This window comes from Bombina bombina, chromosome 1, assembly GCF_027579735.1.
Source record: "Bombina bombina isolate aBomBom1 chromosome 1, aBomBom1.pri, whole genome shotgun sequence".
In the NCBI taxonomy this organism is placed as follows: Eukaryota; Metazoa; Chordata; class Amphibia; order Anura; family Bombinatoridae; genus Bombina; species Bombina bombina.
In genome coordinates this window covers 441,176,845-441,196,575 of record NC_069499.1, presented here as the reverse complement: position 1 = coordinate 441,196,575, position 19,731 = coordinate 441,176,845, and the positions used below count along the sequence as shown (strand labels likewise).

Genomic DNA, 19,731 nt, shown 5'->3' with positions numbered 1-19,731 from the left:
GAGACTTTGCACTGTAGCTGAATTGGGGGTTATAATTTATAAGTTATAATTAATATGGTTGATATGGATGTTCATGAATGATACTTATTGCACTCAAGTTTTATTAGGGTAACATCGACTGTATACCTTCATATAGTTAAACTATAAGACTGTAAATTACTCTTCTTATTTCATGCTCAGCCGAGTACTAGGTTAATACATACTGTTAATATCATTGTTGCAATAGATAGAACCTGTCAGGGACAAATGTTCCTTTACCATTTTTTGATGGTTGTCAACCAGTGTGAGCGGGTAATAGGTTGAAGATCGATATGCACCTCTAACTGTCCTACCCCTGTGGGTTGTACTGAGTAGCACATAGGTTAGGAAAAGTTCTGTTATCTTGTGTCCACGAGGCCAATTGGTATCTCGGTACCTAATTTTGTTGATGTGCATTATAGCTCTACCCACTTTATATATAGAGATGGCAGCCATATGATATAAGCCATTATTATTTTTGCCTTCCCTCTCCCCCCTCCTTGCTATAGTTATAGCTATAGTTTTGTCACACTGCTTGGTTATATTTCTATTTGATCTTGATGATGACGTGCTGTCTGCGGCCGGGACTGCGCGCTTATCTTGTTTCTTAAATATTATAGCCAGTTTAGTAATATGTAGTTTTTTCTTATTATAGTCATATTTCAATAAGGTTGGGGCCTGAGTAAGAGACGGGGAGGGACAAGGATTTCAGAGAACTTTGAAGGGCAACACTAAAGTTGAAGTAATTAGGTTCTATTGTTTATATTATTGAACTATATGGTACAATACCCCAACACTTACTTTATACAGATAGTCCCTAGCCATCTTCATTTTAGTTTTAAACCACTCCAATTGTTACACTTGCATAACAAAGTACGATTCTGTGGAAGCCTGTGTGTCTGAGGTGTGAACCTGTTGTTGGGTATAGGGGCAGAGGGCCCGTGCCCCTAGGTCTGAACTTTATTGAACTTTATTGCTAGGGTGTCTTAGTGAAGCCTCTATATGGTATTGACTATATCTTTCCATTATAGTTTACTGATCAACTTAAAGTAAATGTATCCCATATTGGACCTCCACCCCCTACAGTACTTCTATGCTAACTTCCCCATGGAGGTAACTGTTAGCCCTCTTACCAATCAATAGAGCAAAATAAGGGTTCGGCTGTATGGAGTTTGATACATAGGTGTTTAATCATGGTTGATACTGCTAGATATAATGTCTAGACCATATTTAGTTGCCAATCTCACCATATCACTATATGCCAACTATGTGACCTAGATGCCTAACTTAATATTTCTGTTGTTTCCATAAACAATTCCTACTCTTTTTTATTATATGTATATATAGCTCCTCCCTCCCACCAATACACTTTGGCATCCGTAAATATGCTCAACGTGTTTTAATGCGGTTTCCCTAGATAAATACCGCAAATGTAATCATATTTTTTCATATGCATTGAAGTTTGAAACTCATGTCCTTGCTTCATATTAAATATCTGTGCATTTTTATAATAAGAAATCTATATATATAAACTTTGAACCACATGGTAGTTCTACTTCAACTTCAATATCTATTTTCCCCCGCTATAAACGACTTATATGTTATTCTTCTTTTCAATGCGGGAAAATGTCCTTTCACACAGTTTTAGTATAATATTACTTACATTCATTAAGGCAGCAACCTGATAAGTCATTCAGAAATTGTAACATCCTTGAGATGTTTTTTCGTCCTCATATTAGCAGGTTGTTTATGTTTAGTATTCACTGTTGTTTATTATGTTACTGCATTTCCCTATGCAACACTTATGTAAAGAATTGGGCCCAAGAGGTCTTAAAGGCTCATTAAGGGAACTACTAAGAAAAAAAGTGAAAATATGAGGTTCCTTCTTTTTTTTCTTTTTTCTTTTGATTGTTAAATACTAGGCTACAACAACAAATTGGATTGTAAACATATGTTCGGATATTTGATATGCTCCTGTACTAAGCTCAAGGTACTATGGAAATGGATGCAGCTCTTATATGTTTATCTTGGATACGTACTGTAAAATGTTGTGGTACTACGATTTATACCTTGTTTAAGATGATAATTGTTTGTAAGCCTATTTATGAACCTCAATAAAAATTATTTAAACAAAAAAAAAAAACTTTTTTAGATAGGACTAAATTACAAGTGTAGCTCAAACGTTAGCGAGCGTGTGAAATTGAAATATCGCACCCATACTAATTTGCGCTCATATTGAAAGTAAAAGCGACCCACAGTCATTGGGTTAGCATGACTAAAGTTCTTGTGTAAAGGGTTAGGGTTAAATTACAATTTACACCAAACAAAAAATAAATACAGTAAAATAAAGTGGTACACTTATATAGACACTATCAAATCAAAATGATTCTTAGAAATGTAAAAAGTTACAAGGGTTTAAAGGTATATGGTATATGAAAAGGTATTTGAATGGAAAGGGCATATATATATAATGTAATACACATAGTTATGGATATATATATTACAAAAATGTATATATATATATATATATATATTTATATATAAATATATATATATATATATATATATATATATATATATATATATATATATAGAGCATTTGCTTCTATGTGAAGAACATTGGAATGTAAAGTATTCATAACTAGATTAGAGCAGTTGGTCTAATGAGTGTCAGCAGGTTAGCACGCAACTGATAAGTGTTCGATTTTTTTTCAGTTTGCATACTCCATTGAAGTATATGGGGAGGAGAAGTTAATGCGGTTGCGAAGTCCTGAAGTTACATTTTACTTTCAACTTGTAATATGCAAGCTGATGGTGTTTGCACACGAGCGAAAGCGAGATATAGCGCACCACTTGTAATCTGGCCCTTAATGTTTTGCGATGGGGGTATATAATTATTTTGCATGTCCACTAGGGGGGGGGGGGTGGGGGTGGGGTTTGGGTTTCCTTGGGATACACACAAGAAACTATGCAACCATAATTTTTTCAAATGAGGGTTCTTGTGGTATTTTGTTTTGCTTAGGGCATGATAAGGATAACTTAAGAGCTGCCAGAATACCAAATTGATAGCAGTACAGGCACATGACTGCTTATATTAAAGGAAAGGGTTTCTGCTTTCATATAAGTAGGACAAATGAATGACACTGCTCTACAAAATAATCCTTGTATATATTGCATTTTACTTTTTATTTATTGGTGTGATATTCTTATGATATTCTATATAATGTTTGTTATAGTGATTTGATTTTGTAGATAATATATATAGTTAACTAGAGCTGCTGGTGCAATGCTGAATGCAGAGAGTGTATTGCTCTATGCATTCAGCAATGTCTGTCGGACATGATCCGCTGATCGGATCATGTCTGACAGACATTTCATAAATAGGCCCTTTAGAGTTAGCTCAAAATATAAACAGGGCATTCCCCAAAAAACAGTATTTCAAGAAAGGCAATTATAAAACAATAAGAATAATTTTTGGTCAAATGGAGTCTACAGCTAATACTTAAATCCTAAATGAAAATTGCATTTTCACAGTTTTTACAGCTACATGGTGCTAGTTCATGTGTGCCATATACATAACATTGTGCTCACCCCAGTGGAGTTATTTATGAGAGAGCACGGATTGGCTAAAATGCAAATCTGTCAAAATAACTGAAATAAGGGGACAGTCTGCAGAGTCTTAGATACAAGGTAATCACAAAGGTAACCAATACAGTAATATAACTGTATTGGTTATACAAAACAGGGAGATGTGTGATAAAGGGTTTATCTATCTTTTTAAACAAAAAATTTCAAGTAGACTGTCACTTTAACATACATTTTATAGTGGGATATGCCTTTGTCACCCTCAACAGCAGTATTTTGGATTGAAGACACTGTGTAAATAGGGTAAGAATTTTCATTGCATATACCATTTCATTTATACATTTTATTAAATAATAATAATAATACAATTCTGGAGTAAAATGTGGAAACAAGATACAAAATAGAAAGTGAATAAGCACTACAGATATAGGTGTGAGAATATATAGTGGTCAGGTGTGGGTAGAAAATCCACTGATACTGTATTTCTTTACACTACAAATTTTCTGAAATGTTTCCAGACATTTAGCAAGGGTGAACCTTTACCAAAGCTAACACATTAATTCCTTGAATCTGTAAAGCTTTATGAAGCATGGTTCACTTTAAGGGGTTATGTAACTTGCTGATGTTGACTGTTCTCTATTTTTTTATGTCAGATGCATCAAACAGAAAGGCTACACTCAATACTGTAGAGTCAGTTACTAGAAATAAGCATAAGTAATACAATAAAAACACCCAAACAGTTACAAATTATAATATTTTGTTATTGTCAAATAAATTATCATCACAGCCTTACTTTAATATATATTTATCAATTAGTTGTTTTGAGTGACTTCTGCCCTGTTACACAGGCCTCTCCCACACCTACATATTGAAAAATATGTGGGGTTCTTCGATATTTTACCAGGTTCCTCCTCTCAGGAGTAGGGTGATTTATGAGTTTTAGGTTGACATTCAACTTTATGTGCGTCTAGTCCTAAGTAGGAAGATGGTTCTTATGCTGCTCTGAAAGCATTGGAACAGCTAGACACTCCACAGCCTGCATTTCAATAAAGAGTCAGCAGAATATCATCTATTCTTTACTCTGTGACTACTGATATGAAATGCACAAAATAGTCATAATGTTCCCAGGTATTAGACAATTGTAAGTGTGAGCATGCTATGGGAGATTAACAAAAATGCATTGGTACATTTTTATTGAGGTACAAGCAGCTTTACATATCCTTAATCTTGAATCCACCCTTTAATTAAACACCTAACATCCACAGTGATATTGATTGTACGTTTTGACTGTCCAGAAACTCACCCTATTAACCTTGAACTGGAACAAATGCCATATTAACTTTATCCTACCTGATTAAAACCTACATATAAACATACATTATACACACAGGGCTTGACATTTTCAGTGATCCACTAGTCCTGGACAACTTAGAAATTTGACTTTTTCCTATCTTTAACATTGAGTGGACTAGTAAGGTTTTCCCTCTGGACAAGTAGCTTTTAACCCCTGATTATACACACACACACAAAAATTTCACATGAATGCCTGGACCCCCACACGATAACTATTCAGTTCCAGATGAAGGTGTAAAAACTGCTAAGTGATACCCCCCCTCTTAAGATAACACCTAACAAAGCCAAAGAAGCAAATGCACTAAAGAGTTATAAATGGTGGGAGATTGAGAAATCAGGTGACAAAAAGGTAACAGTGTGCTTGATGTGGCTAGGGTAACACTACTGGCGGTGTAGTTAGAATTAATAGACTTGGGACCCTAGTGAAAGAAGCCCTTGGGAGTGACGAAAGTAACAGGAGGGGACTTTGACCGTGGGAGGAAGAGGCCCCTTGGGGATTGATGTGGTAGGATAGGAAGGGGCTGGCTCAAACTGTGCCATACTTAAGGGGCTGAGCGAGAAGAGGCAGAAAGTCACTTGTGATTGAACACTGGTGACAGCAACTTTGACACTTGCTCCTTCTTGCTTCTTCCCGCTCAGTGTTGAGTATGGCGCAGCTTGATGCCTTGCTGGGTCAGCTGAGGGAGGCTGCGGAAAAAAATGGTCCTACCTGGTTGGAAGATAGGCTCCGGTCCCTGCTGGTTCCTGAAGTCGGCGGAGGTGTGGATCAGATGGCAGCAAAGTCCAGGCCGGTCAGGCGCTCCAGGCCTCCTGTGAGACTGAGTCCGGATGCTGGGAGGAGTTCCGGTGGCCGCAGAAGAAGCAGTCCAAGTCCGGGTGCCAGGTCGGTGGTGAAGAAGAAGGCGGTCCTCGGTCCCGCGGATCTACAGGCCCCAGCAGTGCGGCAGCAGCCCTGAGTCGTAGAGGGAGATGACATCATCGAGCCGGACCTGGAGGCCCGCCCCAGCCAAGCCAGTGAGACTCTGGCGCAGGGTAAGACGGGGGCACACGGCCTGTAGGGACCTGAAGTCGGAGGCAGGAGGCAAGACAGGGGTTACGGTCCCAGGGTTAGGGGGTAATTTGGCAGGGGAAGGGGGGGGGCGAGTGAGGTCGCAAAGAGTGGTGGGTGCGGAAAAAGCCGGGGATAACGGCTCTGGGGGAGGGGCTCATGTGGAGGCACACGTTAAGGTGGTTGAGCGCACGGCCCAGGTTGCGAGGCCTCGTGGGGAGACAGTGGTCCCTCAAAGGGTATATGTGGAAGGGGAAGGGGTGGGTGGGGATGATGCCACTAAAGTTCAAGTAAAGATGGGGGCCTGGGCTGACTTGGAAGACCTCACCCTTTACTTAGATTCCTCTGAGGAGGACATTGTCCCTCCCAAACTCAAAATGGTGGTCTTCGAAGTCAATCCACGATCCCAGGTGGGTCACTAAGGGGTCCCTCTGCTTTTAGGGGGCATGGGGGGGGAGAGGGGTGGGGCTGCCACTGTTGGGGAACTGTGCTTGTGCCTAATGATGTTTCTTTTAAAGCTGTGGGTGAGGTGGGATCACGGCCAGGGGCTTCTTATGGCCTGCTTGCTGTGAGAGAGGACGGCCTGAGTGGGGATGCTTATGGCCTGCAAGAATCGTGGACAGAGACCATCAGGCTGGATTTGGATGACGGCGTTCCATTGGAGGAACGTGCTGAGGTACCGGAGAGGAGGGCGCCGGTGAGTACGGCCAGGGTCTTCGGCTCAGGCCTGAGGGGACAAGTGGGGAGGGGACATTGTGCTGTGTGTAGAAGGACTGTTGGTGCGGTAAGACAGCCGGTTAGGCCGGGGGGAGGTGGATTGCCCAGTAGGGGCAGGCAGCGCAGGAGGTATGGTGATGTCTGTCAGGTGGGGGCCGGAGCTACGGCTCTGAAGAGGGGAAGAGGGGGAGTTGCGGACAGTGCTCTGGGCCTTTTCATGGCACAGAAGGGGGTTGGGTTGTGGGCACCGGTGGGGGGCTTGTCACATGTGTCTGTTTTGCAGGATAACAGAGGAAATCAGCCGTTGGCTGCTATGGAACCAGGAGTCGTTGGGTTCCAGAGCCAGAAGAATGTCACGGCTGTGTCCCACACAGGTCAGCCTCAGAGGACCGAGGAAACAAGAGCAGGTACGGGGGGGGCTGCCATGATGGGTCGGGGTGTTGGGGCAGAAAAGGGGGTGAATGTATGTAGTGATTCTATTGCAGTTATGGTGGTAGCAGGTTTGAGGGATCTGTTGGCCAGGCTAGAGGGGTCCGGGTTGCAGGGTTCGGGGGGTTTGCCAGTTCCTGGGTATCCCCTGCGGCCTCTGTGTTGAGCACGGTCGCAGGTGGGCCTGCAGGGGTCAGGCAGGGGACCGGGGCGGCCACACAGGGCCAGTCCGATGAGGTTGCTCCCCTCGTGGTTGCCAACATTGCAGGGAAGGGGTCGGTTGGCCCGGAGCTTAAGATTGCGGACACAGCATTGTCTCGGTCCTGCCTTTGCTCTATTGGCCCATTGGGCATGCATCTTACGGCGGAATTGAGGGAAAAGATTTGGAAAAGGGAATTCATTGAGTTGTTTTCCCTCTTGCCGCTGGACCAATCTTTTGAAATCCCTGAGGATTCCAAGAAGGATGTGTCCAAGAAGGAGGAGGGAGAGAGGAAAAAGCGGTATAGGAAGTTACCAAAAACGTTTACGAATTGGTTCCAGGCGTTTGTCATCTATGCCAGTGTTATGGCGGGCAAGTTGCCTGACCAATGAGCAGCGTTATTCTGTTATTTGGATGAAGTTGCTGCGGCGCAGCGTACATATGGGGGCATGGCTTGGTGGGCGCATGACGAGCAGTTTTGTCAACGCTTGTCTGTCAAGCCTGAAATGAGGTGGGATGATCGGGATATGGGCTTATGGCTTAAGGTCATGACCCCGCTCCGATCATCTCAGCCCTTTCGTGGGGGAGCCGGCGGGCCTTCTCAGGGAGGGCCGGCGGCATCTGTCAAGAAGGGTTTCTGCTTCTCCTTCAATGAGAAGGTGTGTAAATGGGTCTCGTCTTGCAAATTTAGACTTGAGTGTTCGGGGTGTGGGGGTTCCCATCCATCTTCCAAGTGCTTCCGTAAGAACAGAGCAGGTGGAGCTGCGGAGTTGCCTGACAAAGGGAATAACTCCGGTGAGGGTAAGCGGGATGGAGCATTGGCTCGCCCTGTACGCTAAGTGGAAGGTGTGTGAGGAGAAGGCGTTGCTGTTGTGGCACGGATTCGAATATGGTTTTAAAATCCCGTCTACAGGAGGGGTCGTTCAATTCCGGGGTAACTTAAAATCCGCTAGGGAGTGGCCTGAAGTGGTGCAGGAGAAATTGGATAAGGAGGTCTTGTTGGGGCGCATGGCGGGTGAATGACGGCATTCCGGAGGAGCTGGCTTCGGTATCGTATACATCATTTGATCTTGCTGTCAAACTCGTGAAGGAAGCTGGTCCTTTGGCATTGCTGGCAAAGGTTGATATTGAGGCGGCTTTCCGGTTATTGCCAGTTCATCCTTCTTCCCATTATCTGTTGGGTTGTTGTTTTAATGGGGCCTATTATGTGGATATATGCCTCCCCATGGGGTGTTCCATCTCCTGCTCCTTGTTTGAGTGCTTTAGCTCTTTCTTGGAGTGGGTAGTGAGGTTCCGGTTGGGGTTTTCATCGGTAGTCCACTACCTTGATGATTTTCTGTTTGTGGGCCTCACCACTTTATGAGGGTGACAAGGGGGCAGAAAGATGATTTGTTGATATGGTAGAGGTTCCTGATGGATTTTAACGGGGCGTCTTTGTTCATCGAGTCCCGCGTGTCTAATATAGATTTGGACTTGGTGACTGATGCAGCTGGGGGGCATGGCTTTGGGGCCTATTTTCAGGAGCACTTGGCCACAAGCCTGGGAGTCGTCTGTTTTAATTCGTAATCTGGTGTTCCTGGAGCTGTTCCCCATCGTTGTGGCGTTGTTTGTTTGGGAAGGGGAGTTGGTGAACAAATATACTGTTTCACACTGATAATATGGGTGTGGTAGCTGCGGTTAACACCCTATCGGCTTCTTTTCCCCATGTTTTGCCTTTTCTGGGATTTTTAGTGTTAAAGTGCCTGCGCATGAATGTTTTGGTTAGGGCCAGGCACATTCCTGGTAAGTGTAATCTGATTGCAGACGCTTTATCTCGATTTCAATGGAATCGTTTTCGGGAGTTGGCCCCCCAGGCGGACGCGGTGGGTAAACGGTGTCCGGATCAGCTCTGGAGGCTTGGGGAGGAGGACTGGCTGGATTGGTGAAGAGTTCATTGGCTCCAGGTACTTGGTCCGCCTATGTGAAAGTATGGTGGGATTGGGAGAACTGGTTGATGCAGGCCGGGGTTAGAGAAGGGGTTGATGATGTTACCGGCTGCCTGTTGGAGTGGTTGTGGCATTGGGGCAGCTTGGGTTTGTCATCTGCTAGTATGGACAGGAAATTGTCTGCGTTGGCTTTCAGGTTTAGGTTGTTGGGCCTGGGGGATGTGACTAAAGCCTTTTGGGTTCAACAGGTCCGCAAGGGTCTGAAGAAGAAGTGTAGGAGTATTAATAGTAGGAGTAGGGAATACTGCCCAAAATTGTTTTTCCTCATTTGAAATATTTTATTTTGCACGGCCTTCGTACTAGCTTTTTTCGGGGCCTTCCGTATTTCTGAATTAGTTAGCCCAAGTAAGAGGGCGCCCAGGGGTTTGCAGGTGGAAGATGTGTTGTGGGGGGAGCACCGGGTGGATATTTTATTGAGAAGAAGCAAAACTGACACATATGGGAAAGGGAAGAGTATAGTCTTATTTCCTAGTGGCAGTGAGGTTTGTCCCTGTGGAGTCTTGTCACAATACGCAGCTGTACGGCCTGCGCAAGGGGGCCCACTGTTAATTCATTTGGATGGGTCCTTTTTGTTGCAATATCAGTTTAGAGCAGTTTTGAAAGGGACTATTGGTCTGTTAGGGCTGCCCCCTTCAGAGTATGGGTCCCATTCCTTCCGTATAGGGGCGGCAACTGAGGCCTCTATATGCTAGGTTTGCGGGAGGATATGGTAAAACGTATTGGGAGATGGGGATCCACACGTTATAGGTCATATGTGCGGCCTGAATTGCGGGTACTAGAGTCGGAGGGCTCTTGTTAACGGATTTTTCTGTGTGTTTTGTTTTATTCACAGGTGTGAGGAGCGTGTGGGTGATGGGGCACTCGTTTATTTACTGGGCCAGGTCTGAGGCCAGGAAAAAAGTGAATGGCCTGCAGTTGGGGTGTCCAGTTGATCAGTGGGAGGTAAAATGGTTGGGGGTATGGGGTATGTGTTGAGAGAGTTTGTTGCCATTGTTTGTGGATTACTGTAGGCAATTTCCTCCTCCGGGGGTGTTGATTGTGCATTTGGGGGTAATGATTTGGGTTTTCTGTCCCAGAGGGAACTGGTTAGGAGAATCAAGAGGGACTTGAGGAGAATTATGGATCTTCATCCTACTTTGAGAATTATTTGGTCTCAGATGATGCCTGGTTTGGAGGGCGGCTTGGGACTATGACAGGTTGGAGCGAAGTCGGAGAAAAATCAATAAGTTGATAGGTTCTTTTGTTAGGAGACTTGGGGGTGCGGTGGCTTACCACTCTGATTTTGAGGAGGTGGCTTATGAGGAGTTTTATTTGAGGGACGGGGTACACCTTAATCAATTTGGCCTGCAGCTGTTTTTACTGGACATTAAGGAATCTTTGAGAGAACTGTTTGGGTTGGCAGGACTGGGCTGATTTCATCAGACCAGTCGGTGGTGGGGGTGCTAGTTCTCAGACAGCAAGAAAAGGAATATGTCCAAGTTAATTGGGGGTTTGAACAAGTTGCCTCTCCATGGGGTGAGTGTGCAATTGGGTTCTTATAGGGGCAAGAGGTTCCCTATTAAAGTGGAAGTGAGGTTGGTAACGGACTGGCAAGTATGTAGTTGAGTCCAGATCGAGTAACGGCCATGTTGCTAAGTAATAAGGGAACTAGCACCGCTGGCGATAGTCCAGTATAGTATTTAAATGGATTTAAGGTCTAAGTTATTTAAGAACATTGTGTTTATGTTCATGTTTAAATGTGGTATTTATTAATAATTAAAGGTTTTATGGTTATTTAATAAAAGTGCTGTGGCCAATTTTGTACCAAGCTGATGTCTCCGGTGTCTTATTTCAGGTATGGTGGGGGTGATTGTGGGTTTGTGTTTGCTGGGGGCCAGAACTTGACGACTTTAAAGGTCAAGAAGCCCCTGGGAGTGACAAAAGTAACAGGAGGGGGCTTTGACCGTGGGAGGAAGAGGCCCCTTGGGGATCGGTGTGGTAGTATAGGAAGGGGCTGGCTCAAACTGTGCCATACTTAAGGGGCTGAGCGGGAAGAGGCAGGAAGTCACTTGTGTATAAACACTGTGGTGACAGCAGCTCCCTCCCGCCCACCCTTTTGTTGATGGTTTTCTCTTTTTCTTTGTGGTTTGTCGCAGCAAGGCGGGGGTGCTAGTTCTCAGACAGCAAGAAAAGGAATATGGCCAAGTTAATTGGGGGTTTGAACAAGTTGTCTCTCCATGGGGTGAGTGTGCAATTGGGTTCTTATAAAAGCAAGGGGTTCCCTATTAAAGTGGAAGTGAGGTTGGTAACGGACTCAGCAAGTATGTAGTTGAGTCCAGATCGAGTAACGGCCATATTGCTAAGTAATAAGGGAACTAGCACCGCTGGGGATAGTCCAGTATGGTATTTAGATGGGTTTAAGGTCTAAGTTATTTAAGAACATTGTGTTTATATTCATGTTTAAATGTGGTATTTATTAATAATTAAAGGTTTTATGGTTATTTAATAAAAGTGCTGCGGCCAATTTTGTACCAAGGTGATGTCTCCTGTGTCTTATTTCAGGTATGGTGGGAGTGATTGTGGGTTTGTGTTTGCTGGGGGCCTGAACTTGACGACTTTAAAGGTCATGTATGGTCAATAATAGTAGGGGTCTATTTATGGTTGATTATACTTAGAGGGCGCATACAGGGAAGGGGATGTGGCTAGGGTTAAAAGCAGTGAGGATTGCAGTTAGTGTTTGTGGAGGGCAGTTGCTAATAATTGTAGGAAAACCAGGAGACATAATCAAATAGCAACATCTAATTTCACCCCTTCAATTCCATTAAACTACAATTAAATCTTGAAAATGATACTTTATCCTTATTTATATATAATTCTTACTGTTTGAAACTGGTTTGTCTGAAGAGATGTCTAGCTTTGAAAAGTCACATTAAAAAGATTGTTTATCATCTATTAAATCCAGTAAGTGCTGTCACTTGTAATTTACATATCTTTTTTTAAATGTATAAACCACAAGCCAGGTTGCCACCTGGAAATTTATTATCAGCTCTCAAGCATAGCACAAGGACATGTGTGTCCACAGAATTACATTGCTTAATTGAAGTGCACTCTTGCAAATTATTAGATAATGTAACATACCTTTCTTTTGATGTCGATGAATTGAGAAAACATTAGGGACCAGTAGAACGATAGTTCAACAATATAAAAATAATGCAGGTCCGGTGTCAACTGCTGCAGAAATGGAGACAGTTTTTTAGTTTCAAATTATATATTACAATACTTACAATTTTTTACTTAGCAAAATTAGACTAGTGAGTCTTTTGATTGCTTCACATTGTAATTAACAATCGGCTAAATTACAAGTTGTGCGTTATGACTCAAATTGTAGCGTTATGGCCCATAACGCATCAATTTCCATAAGGCAGCCATTACAAGTTTGAAAAAACATCCATAGTGCAACAAAAATCCCCATTTAAGCACAAATCCATAACACTATCCAAGAACAGTAGCTATTAATATATTGCAACCAAAAACCTTTACTAATCACTTCAAAAATGTTATACAAAGTACACTTAGACTTTTAATAAAATATTTCAAATAAAAATTATAACGGATCAAAGGGTGTAAGAAAAAAATGCACACAAAGCCATTTTACATTGACTTACATGAACATACACCCATTTATCTATAGATCTATACAAATATCATCACATACAGTACATACATAATTATCTACATACAAATAATATAAAGCAGATTACATACACAAAACATTTTTGCAATATGAAATTATCACAATTTCCTGTACTATTTCACAGAATGACATGACGTCACTCACTTTGCGCACAACAGGAGTGTGTGAAGTTTTTTTCTATTTCTCTCCTCCTTTGACTTCTATGGGGAATACGTGCTCGCGCATGCGATCAGCCTCTTTCCATAACACACGCAATAATTTTCTGTTTTTAAACTCTTAATACAGGTGGCCTACGGTTTGCGCTAATTTATAAATTCTTGCGTAGGTCCCGCAATGATAAATAGATCACAAAATATACTATTTGGCACTGTAGTTATGTGTTTTACATGTGTGACCATCAGTATAAGATCAAAATCCTTTAAGAAATTACATTACATCAACTATAAATCAAGATCAATTGTATCATAACAAATAGGAAATCATGTTCAAGAATTAACACTTATTTAAAGGGACATAAAACACCATTTTTTATATTTCAGTTTTCTAATTTATTTCTATTATATCATTTGATTTATTCTCTTCATATCCTTTGCTGAACACCATATCTAGATCAGGGATAGGCACGGACCGAGGCTGTGGTGGACATTTTCCAAAGTACAGATGTTAGTGAAGGACACCAAGGTACATTTCCAATTGAAAACATCAAAAAACACTCTCTTTACAGAGAGGGTAGTGGATACATGGTGTAATAGCCATCCAGCAGAAGTTGTAGAGACAGTGAAGTAGTTTAAACATGCATGGGATAGGCATAAGGTTATGCTAGATATAAGATAAGGCGAGGAACTAATAAAAGTAGTCAGAAAATTGGGCAGACTAGATAAGCCGAATGGTTCCTATCTGCCGACATATTCAATGTTTTTATAAGTCAGGAAAGCGACACTTTGCTGTCAAATTGGCTGCACGTTGAACACCCCTGGTCTAGTTCCACAAGTACAAATTAGTCATCTAATCAAACAAGTTTAAAATAGCATTTATATAAAGACCGCTTGTGGTATTAACTTTTATTTATTTTTGGTTATATTGAGAGTCTGCCACTCCTGACCAAACCCACCCACCTTGATGTTAATTGCATGATCACCATGGTTGGTTACTTACTTGGTTACGTGAGGTTTGTCAGACTAGGCAGCGGTTTTCTACACACAGGCTGCAGCACAGATCAATTGGGATGATCACGACTCACGGTTAGTTGACTGCAGGCAGATTGCTTCTTCCCTCACTTTCCCGCTACTAAGCGTGGCGCCGCTTGGGTCAAGGAGGAGTGAGGACCAGCATTCATCTTTCCTACTCCTCCCTCCCCTCCGCAAAATGGGTGGCGGACACTGCAAGGGCCAGTCACGGATATCAGTGTCCGTGTACAGACACCTTGCCTATCCCTGGTTGATTGACACCCCTGCTAGCGGCATTGCACAGGCAGGGGGTGGCATTGCACAAGCAGTTCACCAGAACTGCTTGTGTAATGTTAAATGCCGACAGTGTATGCTGTCAGCATTCAGTAATTTCTGGCGGACATGATTCGCTACAGCGTATCATGTCTGTCAGACATTGGTAAATCGGCCCCTATGAGTGGAGTGGTATTTATTACTCCCGTGATAGCTCTGCTAGAAGAAAGCTTTTTACATGCGTCGGGTAGTGCTTATATTACAAGCAAAACGCCAAAGTTACAATATTGCAATGGTGCTAACGTATTCCCCCCTAGAAGTCAATGGAGCAAAAAAGTGGGAAAAACCTAAACCCTACTTGCACACAAAACTGATTGCATATTTTCAAGTGAGCTAACCTGACATGAAAATATTAATATTTCACATTCCAATGTTATTCACATAGAGGAATATGTTCTATTTATGTATGACTATTTTAACTTAGAGGCTGCCAATGATGTTGTTACCTTATACTCTTTAGAAAAGGAAGGCAGTGACTTGGGTGATATTAAGAGCTTACATACAGGTTTCTGACCGAAATCAGTCTTTTATCCAACAGATGAAAGAGGCTCAGTACTGGAGTCCTTCCATAAGAGGGTGGAAGAAGATCTGCTGGCTTTACAAAGCAGCAGAAACTCCCACAAGTTCAATCTAAGTAAAGAACAGAGATTGGCTCTCAAGTTGCTACAAAGTAATACGGATCTAGTCATGAAGCAGTCAGACAAGGGAGGCTCCATAGTGGTGATGGATAGGTCATACTATGTGGCAGAAGCTAACAGACAATTAGGAGATCCTGAAGTTTATATTAAACTCATGAGTGAACCTTCCTCCCAGTATGGAGCCTTCCTCTTTGATCTACTTGATGATGGACTAGAATTTGGTATTTTAGATGACTCCACATGGAACGATCTATACGTTAAGGACCCTGTCACCCCAATATTCCATCATTTACCGAAGGTCCATAAGTCACTGACGGAGGTCAAAGGGAGACCAATAGTCTCGGGTATTGGTTCCCTATTTGAGAACTTGTCAAATTGGTTGGAGTCCTTATTAAAGCAGTTGGTGTTTAAGTTGCCATCATATCTCAGAGATAGCAAACATCTACTGACCCTTCTACAAGATTTTACATGGGAAAGGAATATGTGCTGGCTTACAGTAGATGTGGTAGGTCTCCATTCGGTTATCCCCCATGATAAAGGGATTGAGGCAGTGGGTCATATGATTGATATGTTTGGCAACTACTTACTGGCTTTAGGGAATTACATCTTGACAACATAAGAGTTTCTTCTAAACCACAACTACTTTGAGTTCGGGGGGGGGGGGGGGTTCTATCTTCATAGACGTGGGACAGCCATGGGGTGAAAGTCTGCCCCAGCCTATGCCAACCTTTTCATGGGTTGATCTAAAAGTGAGAGAGATAGGGGGCGCCCTTGGTATACCAGACTATGTAAAGCAGCAAATGTTGCAGTAGGTGAGAGACCTTTATGTAAAGTACAGATATCTCATAAGAATTATCTCAATCTTAAATGGATTATATATACCACAATAGGTGAATAAAACATGTCACAATTTTGGAATAATATCCCACAACAATGTGTCAGTAGATAAATATCAGTCATATATAATTGGTTAATATATAGACCAATAACACAGTACTATGGAACAAATCAAGTTATTTCTGAATGCCCTTACAATGATCCAACCTAGTTACACAGCTATGACTATTGCTGACAAGGTTTAATTTATACTGATATTTATGTGGTTAACGATGATACGCTGTGAGTATTAAATCCCGGTGGTCAATTCCACTCTGTTTATGTACACATATTGTCTATTGAGCCTTTGACTCTCAGGCTCTTTTTAAAAAATGGATTTATTATCAGGTGATGTCACTGAACACACATCTCTAGTGCCCTACCATATCGACATTTGTTCCCCGTCCACACCCTACGTCACCACCAAAATCCTACCTACCAATCGATATCCACATCTCGGTAGGTGTGTATTGCCTATCTACCCTATCATAGCTTGACACGTAGGCACCATGAAGTTATTCCTCGTTTCTACCTTGTGCCATCACAACTAAAGCCTCTGACAATTTGTTTGTTTCTTTAGGGACCGATATTACTAATATCGGCATATCCTTACATATCCTTGCACCAATAAAGACAAAATAACAAGTCGGTGATTGCAGCACTAGTAAGCAAGGGTTTAATAAACGTGCACGATAAACAAGTGCAGGCATACTGTTGAACACTTAAAATAAAAATGAATCCTATACTTTTAAAACATTGCAAATATATTATTTTAAATTTAACAAAATATAGATATTAATACTATTAAACAAGTAATGGGATTGTTTATAATTCCAATGGGTCATCTAAACAAGGTATGTTATTTTTAACTTTTTAACTTATCAACTCCAATATACATACTGGTGTTTGTATATGAGGTAGATACATTCATACCTGTGTCAGGTACAGGTTACATGTCCATATCATGTTTACTATTACTTTCTGAGACATAACAATGTATGTCAGGATAGACTAAAGACCACTTCCATCATACCATTATTTTTTCATAGCATGATTTTGAATAGGTTTATTTGTCCATTTTCACACTATTTATGTCACACATTGTCTAATTATTATTATATATTTTTTATGTTTATTAAAGATGTTGTGTACACACAGACCATTTACTATTTCCTTAGGGCAAGCCCATGTGACTTTTGTTAACAGGTTCAATTAGGTACCACCCACTTCAGGTGTTAGGCATTGTATAGGTTAATTGGTTTGGCATATATAGCAAGTGTTTTTACTCATTTTGTATTAAGCCTGATGAAACATCCACTGCTTGGATGAGAAACGCGTTGCTAGTTTTTATCTATTTTAATAAAGTAAGTTTTGATTATATTTACCTCTTGCTGCCAGACCTCTATTCTATTTTATTATATTATATTTTTGGCTCCTTTCTGGATCTTTGGGAGTTCCTGTCTACCGGATATCAGTCTACTGGGTGACTGTTTGATCCCAGTTTGCCTCTAGTGCACCAAGGGAGGTGCTATTCATGGGTTGGTGGGAGCTGTCCCACGTATAGTCGGATGGGAATAACTTCCGTGACTCAGTTGTGGGTTATAAGAAATACATCGATGATCTCCTGTTTGTCTGGTCCGGTGATGAAGTTTTGTGTACTGAATTTGTAGCCTACCTCAATGCTAATGAGGTGGGTTTGCAATTCACCTACAATTATGACCAGGAGAAAATACCATATTTGGACGTTCTTTTAATGCAGATCCCTACTGAGAAAAAGATCAGTACTACTCTTTACAGTAAACCCATAGCCTCTAATACACTACTACATGCCAAGAGCTGTCACCCCAAGCATATGGGATATAGAATTTCAAAAGGGCAGTTTTTGCACTTGAGGCGTAATTGCTTAGAAGATGAGGCCTTTCAGCATGAGAGTGAATGTTTACGTAAGAAACTTCTAGAGAGGGGTTACAATACAAAAAAATAATAGACAGAGCTCTCACTCAGGTTAAGGGACTAGATAGGAAACTTTATTAACAGCATCTACTCCCAAACGCAATAGGAAGTCCAAACTAACATTTGTTACTTCTTACAACACACAGTACAACTCCATCTGTAATATAGTAAAGAAAAATCTTCTAATCCTACTAGCTGATGACATTTTGAAAGAATTGGTAGAGGATGGTTGTAACTTTGTACAAAGATGCAATATCACCATTGGAAATCTAGTATCATCCTCATTGTTGAGAGAATCTAAACCTACTAATAGCTGGTTAACAAGCAAAGGACACTATCGCTGTGGTACAGGCACTTGCAGAGCGTTTAAGTTCACTAGAACAGGAAAGGCTTTCCAATCTATTGTTACTCAGACGGTCTACTCACAAAGATTCTGCACTAATTTTAGGTCAGACTACATTATCTACATCATTCAATGCTCTTACTGCTGGAGCCAATATGTGGGCTGTACCTCAAAAGAAGCAAGGGTATGCATAAGAGAGCATTTGAATGACAGAGCATGCGAGGAAAGCCACAGGGGCATCAAAACACTTCATACTGCAACATGGTCAAAGTGTAGAGAATTTCACCTGGATAATCATTGACAAAATTCCGAAAAGACAAAGAGGAGGAGATAGACTTAGGGACCTGTACAAGAAAGAGGCCTTTTGGATTTTTGCCCTAAAGACTAGGTTTGCACAGTGACATAACCTTGAGACAGATATCATCAACTTTTGGTAAAAGCATCTATGAAGTTCATAACCTATCTGATAACCACCACTAACAAACATATATAGGACATAGACATGTTTGAGCCCACTAAGTTCAGGGGTTTAATTCTCAACCTTAACCTTTAACTTTAATATCCAAACTCAATAATAGACACACCAATTGTTTATATTATTCTTATGAATTTATATGAGTGTGCTATTAGAGTCTCCAGTTAAGACTAATGAAAGTAGAAGTGCAATTTAGTCTTTAGTCTTCATTTTGTTTGAATGTTTTTCTAGTGAAGACTTATTTAATGATGATTGACATGTAAATAGCAATATAAGTTTCCTTTTGTTTTGTTTCATTTTTTACTATTGTAAGTTTGACAGCAGCATATTGAAATTGAATCTGTAACAGTGACACCTAGTGGCCAAGTCAACTAAAAAAAAAATTGAAAATACAGTATATGTAATAATTGCTATGTGATAATGCTGTGACTTCTGTAAAAGTAAAATATTTGTATATTAGAATGGATTATTGCAAAATGTAATTTGTGAAATACTCAGTGCTCAAAATAAGAGTTACTCACGGATTAATTAACCTTAGTGTTGTCTGTGTGGAATCTGGATTGGCCTAGAGAAAAAATTCAGGAGCCAATTAAACTGTGGAATATGGTTTAAATAAGACAAAGTATGGGCAATGTAGTCTATAAGTAAGTCTTGATGGAAGGCAAAACATGTTAGACAGCCCGCCTGCAAGTCTCTAGTCCAATTTTAGATTTTTATGAATACTCACTGGATTTAGCCACCTTTTTGCACTTACCAAGGTTTTTAATGAATAAAGTGAGGAGTTATTACCTGTGCCTTCCCCTTTTCTTTTCCAATGGTTGAAAGCCCTTTGCCTGCTTTTTTTTCCCTAACACCTGAGACCTCATATATTTGAACCCTTATAACATTTTGGTCCAATATTGTTTTTAAATAATTTTTATTAGATAGTATTATTATGAGT

The 19,731-nt window shown here is 41.2% G+C and overlaps 1 protein-coding gene across 1 annotated transcript in view; it reads right to left on the bottom strand.

Annotated features, from left to right (window-relative positions):
* The window catches only part of CERS6 (ceramide synthase 6), a 766,179-nt gene that overhangs the window by 215,525 nt on the left and 530,923 nt on the right, over nt 1-19,731 (bottom strand). The window contains exon 6 of the mRNA XM_053712833.1: nt 12,452-12,544. Within this exon, the coding sequence (XP_053568808.1) occupies nt 12,452-12,544 (93 nt within the window). The remainder of the gene's footprint in view (nt 1-12,451; nt 12,545-19,731) is intronic.